Source organism: Neofelis nebulosa, chromosome 3 (genome assembly GCF_028018385.1).
Source record: "Neofelis nebulosa isolate mNeoNeb1 chromosome 3, mNeoNeb1.pri, whole genome shotgun sequence".
NCBI lineage: Eukaryota > Metazoa > Chordata > Mammalia > Carnivora > Felidae > Neofelis > Neofelis nebulosa.
Window position 1 is genome coordinate 187,571,252 of NC_080784.1, and position 16,267 is coordinate 187,587,518.

Sequence of the window (16,267 nt, forward strand, 5' to 3'; positions counted from 1 at the left end):
TGAAAAATGAGATTGCTTGTAATAGTTTGTACTTTATCACATTTTTGCTTATTAAGGCAGTTTGTTTAATAGATTGCCTTTTCCCCCAGCTCCGGAAACTCTGATGAGAGCCCTAGAACTTTTGAATTACCTGGCTGCTTTAAATGATGATGGAGATCTGACCGAATTGGGATCCATGATGGCAGAGTTTCCTCTAGACCCACAGCTCGCTAAAATGGTTATTGCAAGTTGTGACTACAACTGTTCTAATGAGGTCCTATCTATTACTGCTATGTTGTCAGGTAATAGAGGGAAAGGAACTAAACAAAGCCCAGCTCTTCACAGTTTGGGTGGACTTCACATTTGGTTTTGTTTTTTAATATTTAGCATGATAGCGGATTTTATAGATGGTTTTGAGGAACTCATTTTGTTTCCTAAATACCTTGTAAATAGCTTTATAAAGACATAATATTTACAAAAGTAAAGTAATTCGTTGTGCACGAAATATAGTAAAAACATTGGCTCTCTTGAGTGCAGTAAAATTGCAGTAAGGGAAGAGTACGTCTGAACACAGTTGTAACTGACTTCTTTGATAGGTCCGTCAGTTTTGCGGTTTATTACTGAAAGCACGAGCAGAACCTGTTCTAGTACTTGGCACTGTTAAGTGAGCCTGAGACAAACCCAGACAACTGTCCTTAAATTGAGCTTTTCTAGTGGCAGTCAAACAAAACATGAATTTTAAACTTAGTATCAAATAAATAGAAGTAGTAATGTATAATTTTAGGCTTAGAATCTAATCTGATAATTCTTTTACAGTGGCAGAAAGCACTTGATCAAAGAAATATACCTAAAAGATAAACTTGCTAATTTTGGAAATTAGAGCATTAAGCTGAACAAATCATGCTGTTTTTAGTGGCAGTAAAACATAGTCCACGAATGAACTACAACTTGGAAATTAGATTTTCCAAAAAGAAGAAATACGGCTCGTTACTGTTCACTGATGCTCACAGCTAAAAATAGAAGACATCTTACGTTTTTACTGATGGTCAAAGTATTCTATACTACTGGTTCCAGTACTGGGGAGAATGACTTCCAGTTTCAGAGTGGTTTATTAGTCTTAATTACAAACTTAATGCCTCAAATGATTCAAAATCTTACATGGAATTAAAGGATAAATTTAAAAGATTTCTAAATATAGCAATTTTGGCTTAGTTTAGATGTATGGTATGTTTTAATGGTGTGACTTTTTTTATTTAAGAACTAGCTAAAATGTTTTTTTGCAGAGTTATGACTGATCAGACTCAGAGCAGATGGGCAGGGCAGTATCGAATCATTTTAATAAAATTGTAGTCTCACTTGCGGAGGTGGTGGTAGGTTGTTGTCTGCCTTTCTTACATGTTTTTGTTAGATGCTCCCAGTTGTACTTCCACAGGATTTTAGTTTGTAGAGAAAGTGTGGGGCAAGAGTTAACAGACTGTTTGTGTATTTATTTGTTATCTGCTCGGTTTTTATTCTTCCAGTTTCTCTATCAGGCATTCTATATAATTACCATCGAGTGACTCTAGATTATTAGGCTTTTAAAACAACTGGTTATTGTGACACAGTTGAAATCTTCCAGCTGTATCTTTTACTTGTAATAAGGAGCTCTGCAAAACGTAGGGGTTTATTAGCATATCAAGAAAATGGACATTTATGTGTAGCAGTCATTAAGCATGACGCTTTTGGGGGGACAGTGTTAAAGGGTGAGGAAGAAGTCATGGAACAAAAAGTTTGCCCAGCTTATAATGCTTTGATTTTCATTTAAATAGTTTTTGAGGTTTTCAGGTCCTGATGTAAATAATGCAAATCAAGGGCCTTATAGGGTGCTACTTATTCCCACTGTTAATTCTGGGAGCTAGTTCTCATTAACTTTCACATCTTTGAGAGGTTTCTGTACTTTTACGTATTACCTTGCTTCAGTTACATTAAGCAAGACATTTAATTATTACTTATTGTGATCATGTGTCATTGTCTCTCTTGGCTTCTTTGGTATCTTTTTAAAGGGGAAACTGTATGGGAAAGTAAATTGATACTGTATTTGATCTTGTTGTTGGTTATTCCCATTATCTTCTATCTGGACTGATCATTTATACTTTTTTATATTGACAAGGTTTTAAGAGCTTTAAAAAAAATGTGTTGACAAAAGTCCCAAGCTGTTAAGTATTTTTATTTTCATATTGCTTTTATGACTATGGAATTGCTAAAGTGAATTAAGGAAAGTTGTATTTTAAAAATGTAGTGCACGCTTTGTAACAACTTAAAAATTTATGTGAAATAACATCAAGGCTCTAAACAAATACTGTAGTTACATATTTTGATGACCCTTGAAATAATGACTGTTTCAGACTAATTGTCAACTTTTTAAATACTGGATTTTGCCTTTTATATTGAGGTTTTGATTCAAATAACAGTTTTTTTTTTTTTTTTTTAAACTTGGGACGCCATTCTCTGATCTTTTTATTAAAATGCTGGAAAACTAGGCTGAATCTCCCCAGCCTTTTTGAATTTTCTTAATTCAAAGGCGGTTTAACCTTCCACCACTACTGCTATCCTCAAAACCCAAGATTTCATGATATTTTTTATGTTTACATATGCTTCTGCTCACCGGTGCTAATAGTGATACCCACCAGTTGGTAACAGCCACGGCACTAGGGAAAAAATTACAGTAGAAACGTGCCAATAGATCGGTTAGAAAGTTGTTTTTAGCCCTGCAGGGGGCAAATAGAGCTTCTAACTTCCCTAGGCACTCAGTGGATTCGACGGATGGCCTTTTGAAAAATTACATTTAGCTTAAAGGCTATTGACACCATAATTCTGGTTATTGGTAGAGCTATCGGCACTGGTTTTTGAACTAAGTTGAGCTTTCTATCTCTAGTATCTTGATGGCCTTCAGAATAGCTGTTTTGATGCCTACTTTTAGATCTAGTTAAAATAATCAGGTACTCTGTAGCTTTGAAACCCTCTTGTCTTACAGATGTGGTTAGGTGTTGATGTACCAAATCAAGGTAGTAAACAGTCCAAGATGCAGTTGGAGGCCATCCTGCCCTGCCCTATGCTCTGTGAACTGACCTAGCTAGGCCTTGTTCCTCTATCTGTGAATGCGTGACTCATCGATATGGGCGTTTGTGTTGGGCCCATACCAACCTTGTTTAGTCCCACAGTGTTTTGTTCGCCCCACGGAGGCCAAGAAAGCCGCAGATGAAGCCAAGATGAGATTTGCCCACATAGATGGAGATCATCTGACACTGCTGAACGTCTACCACGCTTTTAAACAAAGTAAGTGTAAATTAGATTGAAGGCACTCTTTTGTCTAAATGTCACTTGCAGCGCATAAGATGTTTCTTCATCTCACTTTCATTTATTATCCGTGACAACTTTACATTAGAAACCCAGAGGTACTTTAGGAAAAACTCCTGACTAGCATTTAAAATAGAAATTGTCTGTCTTTTTCAAAGTTGTTTGCACTTGTAATCAGGGGAAAAGCACCGATTATAGAAAGCTGGAAAATACAGGACAGTAAACACAAAATATCAGTATAAAATTTACTACTAACACAGACATTTTATATACTTTCTTTTACTGTTTATTTTCATACCGTTTGTATTTTTGTAATTTTGTATTATTTATAGAATCTTTACTGCTTAATAATTTTACTAATAAATAGCTCTTAAATAAATATAAAACTGCCAAAACAGAAGACTGGGCTGCAGATGTGAACGATCATTCTCAGGTACAAGTGGTCTGTAAGCGGGAGGAAAAGTCAACTTTACTTGCAGAGTTCAAGAAGAGCCATTATTATTGAGAGGTACCATTTTCTCACCTATAAAATTGGTTACAGAAAGGAGGTTATAGAAAAATAGCTCTCAGGTGTGTAGGAGTAGGTTTAGTGGAACAGTCCTACACTGAGGTGGGAATAGAAGTTGATGTTGTCTTTATGAAAAGCAGATTTTATGTTATCAAGAACCTTAACGAGTTCATACCGTTTGACCCAGAAATAATCTATGCAATTATCTTGCAGTATCCTGTGGACACAGATATAGTTAATGACTTCACCTCAGAATTATTTATGATAGTAAAAAAAAAGGATTTATGATAGTAAAAAAAAAAGGGGGGGGGACTATCTAAATTGCCCACGAGTAGAAAGATAGTTCAGTGATTTATGCTATAGCCACATGGTAAAGTGTTGTTCTAACTTTAAATCATGTTTTCAGAGAGTATTTAGTGACGTGAAAAACATTTTCCAGTTGTTTGAAAACAAGGAAATGCGGTAATCAAGTTACTGCCTGATACTGTTGTTGGAATCGGCCATTTATAAAAATTAGAAAGTTAAAGAAAAAAATGCAGAAAAAATTGCAACAGGTTGTGAAAATGTTTGATATGTATGTATCAGTTTACCTGTTGGGTGACACGCAAAGAATGGTGTAGCTTTATATCATCACCCTTTACCAAAACTGGGGTTCACAATCACTGTTGAGTCTGTGTTTTCTGCTGTTAAGAAAATGGTTCCCTAATTTATAGCCTTGATAAATTTTTCACCTCTGGTTTTCTTTGCAACTCATTGTTATCTCATAAAAATCTCTGTATACGCCTAAAATAGTGTGTTGATTTTGGCACATCTCCTTTGGGGTGGGGGTGAATTTATTTATGTCAGAGTCTAAAAGTGCTGGAGAGCCCGTGAGTGGAGCAAAGAGCAGAGCTGCCAGAGTCCTGCACGTCTGTGCAGGTAGGAGTTGACTAGAATTGATAAATAATCTGTTTAAAAAAGGAAAAAAAAAAAAAAAAGATGAAGGCCAGAAGGCCAGTATACAGTTTACTTCAGAACATTTATCCCTCTCATGTGCAAAGTATTGATAATGCATCATGTTTAAAGATTTTATTCCGGGGGTAGGTCAGTCCAAGAAATACTCTGTATTCCTTTGTGTGTCGAAGTGTACCGTGGTGGTTGATGCTGGGCGACCACCAGACACGTAACCTGTGGACGGACTATGAGAAGAGGTGGAGGGGGGAGGGCCTTGGAAAGGAAGGCTCCTGTCCCGTCAGAAGGAGCAGATTCATATCCATCTTGCCTCTCAAAATCGTTTGGTATCATTAAGATACTGTTTCAAGTGGGATTTAAAAGATGTCTAAAGGAGCAGCACGGGTTTTTACCGTATGGTCTCACAAAACATTTGAATGTTCTTTTAAATTAGGAGATTGTGTTATTTTGTTCTTTAAGTTTTGATAATTGGCACAGCAGTCAGCGTATTTGGATTTCATAATTTGCTCTGAAAATAAAGTTTAGGGCGCCTGGGTGGCTCAGTCGGTTAAGTGTCCAACTTCAGCTCAGGTCATGATCTCATGGTTCGTGAGTTCGAGTCCCACATCGGGCTCTGTGCTGACAGCTCAGAGCCTGGAACCTCCTTTGGATTCTGTCACTCTCTCCCTCTGTCTCTGACCCTTCCCTACTCTCCCTCTCCCTCCCTCCCTCTCTCTCTCTCTCTCTCTCTCTCTCTCTCTCTAAAAAATAAACAAACATTAAAAAAATTTAAAGTTTGTATTGATAATAGAACTATGCATTTGGATTTTAAATATGAATGTAATAATTCAGAAGTTTAATACTTCAAATGATAAAATTACTAAATAATGCTTATCTTTACATGTTGGCAGTTGGGGGCTTTCTATGAAAATATTGTACAGTAGGTATCTATGAAAGTTTTATCCTACCTTTTTTTTTTTTTTTTTTTAATTTTCCATTTCGAGAGAGAGAGTGAGTGAGCACTTGTGGGGGAGGGGCAGAGAGAGAGAATCCCAAGCGGGCTCTGGAGGGTCAACACAGAGCCCAGCATGTGGGTGGAACTCAAGAACCATGACCTCATGACCTGAGTAGAAATCAAGAGTGGAACCCTTCACTGACTGAGCCACTCAGGCTACCTGCCCCCCCGCCCTCTCCCTCAGTATGATTAGTGGAGGGAGTATCGTGAGTGAGTGGTAGCATCCACTTAACTAGATACTTGATGCTTGTCTACTACATGCTTCTCACTGCCATAGGGATGGTAAGCTGTTGGGTGGTTTTAGACCTTTTGTTGTATATGCTGGTCTTAATAAATAAGGTCAAAGGCAACAGAATGACTGAACACTTGGTAAGTGTCTCCAAAGGATTCAGTCTTTAATTACTGACCTATTTTCAAATAAGGAGAGCCATTAAAAAAATAGTGTCAGACTTTAGATCTCCTTATAATACTTGGACATTTCATATCCATTTGTTGAATTTGGAATATTTTCACTAGTTTTTAAATGATGCTGTGTTTTAATTAAAACAAGTATGTTTGAACAATAGCAACTGTGTTTCAGGTATTAGTCAAGAGGAACCCTTTCATTACAGACGATGGTTGATTATACAGTGCAGCTAAAATTCATCTTAATACTGTTGAAATAGAAACAAGGGGATTTAAGTTAATTTGCAACACCTTGATTTCTGTATGTGTATATATGATTTCACTCTGAAATGATTGGATTTTAGATCTTAGAAGTAGCTTACTGGATTGGTAAGAAATTTGTAACTAGCATTATTTTAAGAATATGTTCCCATTTGTAGGTTTTATTTATCAAACTATTTCTCACGTATTTAGAAAATACAGATAGTATTTGTTTATTGACAACTTGAATTGCCATTTTGTTACCCTTTAGGGTATGAATTCTGAAATTTAGAACTCCAGAAAGCTGTACTCGTGGGCAGAGTCTGCACATCAACTTCCCCTTTCAAAAGGCCCCCTTTTTTATTGTCTCAATTTGGACATTACCATTGCTTTTCAGCTCAGTACATTACAGCAGCATAAGCAAGAATACCTCTAAAGCATACTTTCTTTGTCTTCTCTCTGGAAGATATTTGGTGCTTTGTTTAAATGTCAGTAAGTTCAGATGGATACTGCTTCTCATTCTAGATGGGTGAACTAATGGTCTTGAACACATCAGTTCTTCAATTGAAAGATCGTTTACTACCCCACCTACCCACCCACCCTTTCTGAATTGTGGCTGCATTTTGTAATGGGCAAACATTTATTAATATATTGGTTGTTTTTTGAAAAGCAATTAAGAAAATATTGTATGTTATAATTGGTAGAATCCTAGAACTAAGGAGAAAAGAAAGTGCCAAAGATTAATGTACATTACAGAAACGGTAGGAAGGATCAACAGTTTTGATTTTTAAGGAACCCTCCCCCCCCCATTTCACAGTAACCCTCTTAGGTTTATTTATCAAAAGGCCTCTGAAGTAAATAATGAAGTTTTCCATTGTGACTCTCTGGGACATAAAAATGTCACTGTATAATATTTTCTATTATGCTGCAGTTTGAGCTCTTTGATTAGATGAGAAGACAGTGGATTGGTTGGAAGCTTGTCAAGGAGTCATCAGTGGAGAGATATCCCTTTGATAATAAATAAATACATGGATTGAAATTATTTGAAGTGTTCAGCTTTGTTTATTAATACTAATTAATAAGCCTTGTTTATTAAACATGAGTGGGGATTCCAGACGTCCTTATAAACTATATCACTTGTATTTTAATTTTTTTTACTTCTATAATACAGCTCTTTATTTGATTGTAAATTTTTATTTTAATTCCAGTTAGTTGACGTTGTTACATTAGTTCAGGTGCATAATGTAGTGAATAATTCCAACACACCCGTACATCATCCTGTGCTCATCACTGTTCATAGGGATACACACACCCCTATGTTTATAGCAACGTTACTTGACAGTAGCCAAGATACGGAAGCAGCCCAAGTGTCTGTCAGTTGATAAATGGATGAAGAAGAGGTGGTATATATATACAGTGGAATATTACTCAACCTGAAAAATGAGTGAAATCTTGTCTGCAACAACATGGACAGAGTTAGAGAGTGTAATGCTAAGTGAAAGAAGTTGGAGAAAGACAAAACCGTTAATGCTTTCTTTCACTCATGCAATTGAAGAAACAAAACAAATAAGCAAAGGAGAAAAAATAAGGGAGGGGCAGATCAAGAAACAGACTCAATTAATTGAACAAATTGATGATTACCAGAGGGGAGGTGAGGGGGAATGAGTTAACAAGTAGGTGGTGGGGATTAAGGAGTTCGTTTATCACTCGAACTTTAGATCTTGTTTGGCCAACACCAAGAGGCACATGGGTTGCAGTGAAACTTCGAAACACTTCAGGTTTCACAGTAGTCACTTGAGTTCACTTTTATAACTTCTAAATTGTTTTTGGTAATCTTAATCTAAGGCTGTCTTCTCTTTGAAAATGAGAAAGACCTGGATGGCATTTTATCAAATTCCCTCAACTCAGTCTGTTAGACTGCATTAGAAACAACCAGGTGGATGTTCGTGGGTAAAATAACTTAATTCATTAAAAATAGCGTATTCAAAATCCGTTTATTCAAAGTCACAAAATCCACTAGCCAGAAACCTTAGTGCTGTTTCTGATTTTGCACTTCACTACAGATTTTTGGGAAAGTTGATAAAATTTTGATTTGTTTTTAACGCTGATGTGGGTAATTTTCCTTTTTGGATTACTTAGTTTACACTTAATAATGATTTGCCTTTTTAATTAGGTAATATACCTATTTGGATGATTCATGTCCACTTTCTTTCCCCCTCCCTCCAACTTTGTAGATCATGAATCGGTTCAGTGGTGTTATGACAACTTCATTAACTACAGGTCCCTGATGTCAGCAGATAATGTACGCCAGCAGCTGTCGAGAATTATGGACAGATTTAATTTGCCTCGTCGAAGTACTGACTTTACAAGCAGGGACTATTATATCAATATACGAAAAGCTTTGGTTACTGGGTATTTTATGCAGGTATGTGGATAATGCACGCATACATAGTTAAATGTTTACATAATGTTTGCTTTAACAGCCCTTTGAATCTCCTTTAAACACAAGGTAAAGAATGCCTCTGATTATTGATTTTAAATGTTACGTCCAGATTCTCGAATCAACTGATAATGCTAAGAAATTTTATGTGTCTAATGAGTAACAGATTAATTTGCTAAACAGCAAAGTCAGTAATCCGGTTACATAGAAATCAATTTGGAGTTAACTTTTTAATTACCCATCTTTTTTTTTTTTTTTTTTTTTTTTTTTTAATACCAAATGAGGTGCTAGCCATTTTCAGGTGGGATTAACGATTTCTTCAATGTAAATTTCAATTCTTGGCTTTTGATAAACATATTGAAAAGTTTCTGTGACTAGATCTTAACTGGGGATGTATAAACAATGCTGAAGTGAGACATTTGTCTGTGTGGATCCAGAAGTACAGTTCACTTTCCTCTCTGTAGAAACTAAAGACTCTAAAAGTCAAATACTCAGACAGCTGTATTTGATTCACAATGCTGTGGAATGATTATTGGTATTTACAACTGAGAGACTTGGGTGCTGGGAAGAGACAAAAATGTTATTTTAAGTGATAAGATGAAAAGTAATTTAAAACGTTTCATTTAGTGTGAAGTGTAATATGTATAGTGGGGACTCTACTAACTGAAGTACAGCTTGTCAGGTAAACATAGCGGACATTTATTTTAAGGGATTTAAAACAAATTATGTTTAAAAAAAACTCTGTGGTTGTAAAATTGAAAACAAATCAATCCATTACTTGGGATTGGATTGATTTTAATTTATGTCTTCTGTCTCCTGGTTGTTTTCTCATTCTCTATTTTGGCTATGTCTATTAAGCAAGATGTGGCCTGCCTTAAGGCCAGATGAGCTGAATAAATAGAACGGACCCAAATGCACAAAATCAAAATAAGAATTGATTGGTGCATAGTCTGTAGTTGAAATCATAGTGACAGTAAGAACTTTTATTGTGACATCTTCCAAGATTGCGTGCTTATTAGAGTTAGGAAAATAATAGAGCTAGGTATGAAAATTCATTCTTCAGACTCTTTATTCTTCATATTTAATAGGTACTAGTATACAGTGGCTTCTTTTTGACATATTCTTAGATTTGCTTCTAATTCAGAAAAGATTGGCAAAGCCATATTCAAGCATAATGGGTTTCTAATTCTCTCAGGATTAAACTTTGTTAGAAACAGGGCATGCAGTATAGTACCTGGCACCTAGCAGGTGCTTAGTAAATATTTAGTGAAGGAAATGGAGTTCATTTTCTGTTATTTATTCAAAGTTATTCACGTCAATTATTCACACACATTCTTCATATTACTGTAGGTCTAGAATTTTAAAGGGTGTATTGTCTTCTGTTTCAGTGTTTGTTAATTAGTTATTACATAAGTGCCACCAATCGATATGTTTGATTATAGAGAGAAGTACAGGAAGGAATTACGTGCACCTTCCCCCCTCCATTCTTTTTCTCTTCTCTTCTCTTCTCTTCTCTTCTCTTCTCTTCTCTTCTCTTCTCTTCTCTTCTCTCCTCTCCTCTCCTCTCCTCTCCTCTCCTCTCCTCTCCCCTCCCCTCCCCTCCCCTCCCCTCCCCTCCCCTCCCCTCCCCTCCCCTCCCCTCCTCGTAGACTACTTTCTCTCTTCTCCCCTCCCCTCCCCTCCCCTCCCCTCCCCTCCCCTCCCCTCCCCTCCCCTCCCCTCTTTGTAGACTACCTTTTGCTTTTCACTCCTTTTTGCTTTCTTTGTCTCTTAATTGTGAATCTTCTAGTAATTGTTCATCTAATACATAGTTGTTACCTGGCACTAAAGAACCCTTTCTAGTCATTCTAAGGCAGGAAGGACCAGGTAGTGTATATATGAGGCTCTGTGGGCCCATGAGGTCACTGTTCACCTGCTCAGCTCTGTCTGCCCTTGCAGTGCAAAAGCAGCCATGGGCAAATGAGAGTGTCCTTGGGTTCCAACCAGACTGTACTTATGGACCCTGAAATTCAAATTACATAATTTTTACTTGTAATACAAGTACATAACTTACATAATGCAAATTACATAATTTTTACTTTTTAATTTTACGTATGTCCTTACCCCACCCCCAATTATTTAAAGATGTATGAACCATTTTTGGCCAATAGGCCTTACAGATGCAGGCAGTGAGTTGGATTTGGCCTGCGGTAGTTTGCTGTTCCCTGCTTTTATCAGGCAGTGATAAAATAAGTGTAGCCATCGAATTAAAAGCAAAAGATGAGGCCTGCTTGTTCCTAATCCTATAGGTAGCTTTTCACATGTTTGTTTTGTAACTGGCACATCAGAAGCATTGTATTAACTTACGGGGTTTTGGTTTCAGGTGGCACATTTAGAACGAACAGGGCATTACTTAACTGTGAAGGATAACCAGGTGGTTCAGTTGCATCCCTCTACTGTTCTTGACCACAAGCCTGAATGGGTGCTTTACAATGAGTTTGTTCTTACAACAAAGAATTACATCCGGACGTGTACGGATATCAAGCCAGAATGGTAAGCGACACCCTTTGTCCTAACAGAGTTTGTTAGTATTTTGCTCAGAATGCAGTCTGACTTCGTTGGCAGCAGTCTTGCCCTTCCTTTGATTCCGAGGAACTTGATGGTCTCATCAGCTCAGGATGTGTGCTCCATGTTTAGGTATGGGGCTTTCACCGAATGGTATGGTTGATCTCTCTCTCGTGATTTTGCTTTCCTAAGATGACAGAGGGATTGTTGGTATGGGTGTGGGCGGGATTTGCAGCCAAATACAAAATCACAGCTGACTAGCATCAAGGGTCTTTGGAGTCCTTCTCTTGCTGTTGTGATCGACTCAAGTCTCCTGGTACTGTCCTAGATATCAGTCAGTCTTTGTATTTTCTCTGTTCCATTATCATTAGCTCTGAATTATTGATGATTTATATGTTGATACTTTGGAAAGAGTTAAGCAAGCCTAAAAACCACACATCTCGTTGTATCTTAGCATATTTGATTTGCAGTTTGTTATTGGAACTGATTGCCATCATTTTTTAAAGTTTGTTTTTTTTTTTTTTAATGTTTATATATTTTTGAGAGACAGAGACAGACAGAATGCAAGCAGGGGAGGAGCAGAGAGAGGGGGAGACACAGAATCCAAAGCAGGCTCCAGGCTCTGAGCTGTGAGCACGGAGCCCGATGCGGGGCTCGAACTCACGGACTGCGAAATCATGACCTGAGCTGAAGTTGGACACTTAACCGACTGAGCCACCCAGGCGCCCCTGATTGTCATCATTCTAAGCAAAATTACCACCCTTCCCCTTTTGTGTGTTTGGCTTTTTATTTTGGTTAGTTGGTTGGTCGGTTTGCCAGAATCCGTTCTATAACTTAAGATAGGAGCCGTCAGCTGGGAATGGTGGGACTGAAAACACTTCTTTTAGTTGATGACACTTGCTGTGAGCCTGCTTTCTTTCCTACACAGATTTATCATGACTTCTGACACTTGTGTAGGACATTACCATTTTATCTTAAAGGCTTTGTTGAGAAAAAATTGTATGGCCAAACATTAAAAAAGATTCAGTCAAGGGAACTCTTTGGGGGTATAGAGCTATATTTATAGTTATTAAACTTTGAGAAGATCCAATCATTTGAATACCAAGATATTTCTCCTACAGAGCCTGTGTTACTCTAACCTTGGAGAGGTTGGTCAAAATGGTGTTCTAAAGTGAAGAGATTAGTGGTCTAATTTTCATATCTTTGTATTAATGTAAAGAAAGGTTTTTAAAAGATTTTATCTCCAGGTTTTTTTTTTGTTTGTTTTGTTTTTTAAGTCTATGGAAAGTCCAACATGCTAACTAAAATAAGGCATTTCTAAAAGTGGTGTTAGGCATTTGTAATTTTAATGTTGATTTGGGTTTGTAGATTTGCCTTTGTTCATCATTATATTAATGAGTAATACCTATCCTACTAGCAACTCCAGTACTTTCATTAAATGTTAATTTGGTAATTTTTCCCCCCCTTCCGGACAGGTTGGTGAAAATTGCCCCTCAATATTATGACATGAGCAATTTCCCACAGTGTGAAGCAAAGAGACAGTTGGACCGCATCATTGCCAAACTTCAATCCAAGGAATATTCACAGTACTGAATTCAGTGCTTAGAACTGAAGTTATTCAGAGGACAGCTTTAAAAGATGAATGAACTCAAAAGTTCAAGTTGTGCTCTTCACGTTGGTTCAATAATGGCCTTTATTTGAAAGCTTTTTAATTTTTCTTTACAGTAAATATTCCATTCTGATTTCATAAATTAAACATTTATGCCTCCCTTTTGTGTTGACACTGTAGCTCATACTGGAAAAGTCGATCAATGTTTTGCAGTTTATTGAAAGTAGTTCTATATATAACAATGTTATAAGCATTTCTTTAGAAATGGTTGAAAATGCTTCTAAAATGTGATTATCGACCATGGTATGCATGATCGTTGTAATTGTTGACATTCCTTTTAGAAGTTGTGAAATGTTACAACTTGTGCTTATGTAGACACAATCTTCTGTCTCAGTACAGAGGCACTGACTTCAATAAAGTCTATTTATACTAATTTCAGCCAAAGCACTTTGATATCTTTGTTCTAGTCTCTTTATGGCTTCTTCTCAAGCATGGGGCTATTTTTTTAAATTGTAAGTATACCATGATGACATACTTAGCATCGGTCCACAATCTTTCCTACTTCCGTAGAGAAAGTAGTCATTAAAGCAGTATTTTCAAGAACATAGTGTGGCACTTTGTTAGGTTAATCAGGGTGTGGTCTAATGGGATAAAAGTATATGGTTTTCATTCACAAGGCAGAGTAATGAATAGCTTTCTCTGGTCTTAAAGTTTATTTCATAAGGGTGATTTTGCACCACATTTTTAGTAGATCTTTTCTATACAAGAGAAACACCCTAGCTTCTGAAACCAACATGTATTTGTATTAAGTAGATAGTAGGGAGTGATGTTATGTTACAGATCTTAGTCCATTTTACTAGAATCTCGGTGTTGGATAGTTTATGCAGTCTACAAAGTAATTAGTGTGTTAAAATGTGAATTTGACTTTCCATTTCCTGTGACAGGCAGTAGACAAGTTAAAAACACCTTTTTAACAGCAAATGAGGTGTTTGGTGTGACCCATCAAAGGGCCTGTAATAAATCACTTCCTTTCACTTAAAGATTAAATACTGTACTCATTAATGTCTGGACTCCCGTCTTCTCTTCCTCCCTCTCTTTTACAAATATTTAAATGTTAAAGGGAATTTATAGGTGTGTGTAGTTGGAATTTAAATGTACCTTGAAGCATACATCTTAACGCAGTTTAAGGGAGTTAATTGGGCAGATTAGAATTTTTCAGGCTGTATACTTTTTAGTGTATAGGTAGCTGTTCTTAAACGATGCCGGTGGCTTAGAAGAGTTCAGATGCTTCTGGAAATGTCTCATGTTCTTTTCATGGAATAACCTAACAATTTATTCTGCTTTAAGAATTGGCAACATTATCTGCTAGAATTTTTTTATTTTTATTTATTTATTTTTTTTAGATTATGTTAAGAAAATCTGGGCACTTAGATTTGTTTCCCCTAAACCGGCACCTTTTGCCAAAGTATTATGTTGCATTTTTTTCCAGTTGCATCTTCTTATAATGTGACCATCTATCTAGTTTTAAATAGATGTCAGTGTCGCATATGTATTGTTTAATCTTGTGCTTTTTAAAATCCTAGATGAGACCATTAAGTTTTCTTCACGAGAAACTCAAGTTGCCATGCTGATGTAAAGAACGCAGGTTGGCATTTGGCAGAGTTTCTAGGAACAGCCAGTGCTCTTTACATCTTGGTAAGTGATGAGTGTGCACTGGGAGTGGCTATGTGGAAACGGTAGCGCGAGCTGAGCTCTTTTTTATTCTGCCCTCATGCCCACCCCACTGTTCAGTTTTGCAAGCCCGGCCACATCTGACCAAAGCTGTGAGTCTTAAGCACTGATGTTATTCACAAAGGTGTGGCTCTTAAAATCGGTGTCCTTTAACCCATTTATTGTAGGCTTGCCAATTGGATACAAAAATGGTTACAATTTCCCTTGTTTACCTAGGTGGTTACAACTATCAAATGAATCCTCTCAGTGGTGTGGAACAAGAAAATTAAATGTAAAACGTTGTCCCTAATACTCCGAAAATCTTTCTTGATGATCTTGTTTTCTTGAAGAATTCTTGCCTCAAAATAGTGGAGCTGCTTTTTGTTGTGAATGTAGCATAAGAAAGGAAGGCCATCAGCAAGTAGAGATTTGGCAACAAGTTGAGGAAATGAACTCAACGAACGTGGGGGAATAGGACGAAATACACCCCTCCAGTCACACTACTTAGCCAGAACCCCACAAAACAGAAAGCATATGACTTAGTCGTAGGATTTGAGGCTTGTAAGGTAACACAAACACCTTCAGATTCTCTTGTGCATAATTTTGATGGCTATCTCCTGTGTTCAGATACTTTAAAGAAAACCATTAATTTCGAAGACATCTTAATAGTTTGCTAGAAATGCTGAGTTAAAATTTCTTTCTCTGTGACTAATTGTTTCTATTTCTTGCTTTTAGAGCAAAGTTAGTTAAATAAGGATGTTTGTTTTACTGCATGATGCTATTTAGATACTTAACTTTGTCTTCTTTCTTTACTCTGATTTAGGCTGAAGAGCCTGTTTTCCCCTCTTCGGTATGGTTGCTAGATAATCCTGAATATTCCTGATTCTGCTAGGTATTCTTTGGATTGTAGCCAGTACTGTGGTCTCAACTGGGCAGTAGCCAGTACTGTGGTCTCAACTGGAACTTGTATTTCTCAGGGGACCAGACATGACATCATTTCTGTTAATGCAGCTTATGATCACATTAACCGTTCAAACATCCGCAGCATACTTTTGGTTCATATTAATCTTACCGTAAATTTCAGGTCTCTAATTTTTATGTGATAGTTTGGCATGTGGCTCAGGGCCAAGAAAAGACCCTCACAGACCGTGGGCATTGATAATCTTCAGAGACCTCACCATCTAGTGAATTTAAAAATAAAGTTGACAGATTCGGTATGTACCTATTTAAGCAATGATTTGAATTTTAAAACTTCTTTTTATCCTAGAGAAGGTGGGGGTGGGGGGGGAGTTGTGTTCTTAGGTATTTAGAGTGATGCGCCAGCCCTGTACCTATGGGTAAGATGGCCCCGTAGAGAACCATTGTGCAGGTGGTCAAGTAGTTTATCTTGCACTGAGAACATGCTGCTGCAGTGACTTCTGATTCCTTCTCTTGGAGTACACTGGCTACATTATGGACACTGGTTTGCTTGACCGAATTCTCTAGCTTGGACTTGGCCATTGCTCATTTCTAGAGTATTTGAACCAAAGTTAGCAAAAGCAGTTCTCTGTC

At 37.1% G+C, this 16,267-nt stretch overlaps 1 protein-coding gene across 2 annotated transcripts in view; it reads left to right on the forward strand.

Moving 5' to 3' along the window:
* DHX15 (DEAH-box helicase 15) overlaps positions 1–13,444 on the forward strand; it is a 62,415-nt gene extending 48,971 nt beyond the window's left edge. For both annotated transcript variants that reach the window (XM_058722951.1, XM_058722952.1), the window contains 5 exons: positions 90–281; positions 3,172–3,294; positions 8,648–8,838; positions 11,216–11,385; positions 12,873–13,444. In XM_058722951.1, the coding sequence (XP_058578934.1) occupies positions 90–281; positions 3,172–3,294; positions 8,648–8,838; positions 11,216–11,385; positions 12,873–12,990 (794 nt within the window). In that variant the 3' untranslated portion in view covers positions 12,991–13,444. The remainder of the gene's footprint in view (positions 1–89; positions 282–3,171; positions 3,295–8,647; positions 8,839–11,215; positions 11,386–12,872) is intronic.
* The last annotated feature ends 2,823 nt before the right edge of the window (positions 13,445–16,267 follow it).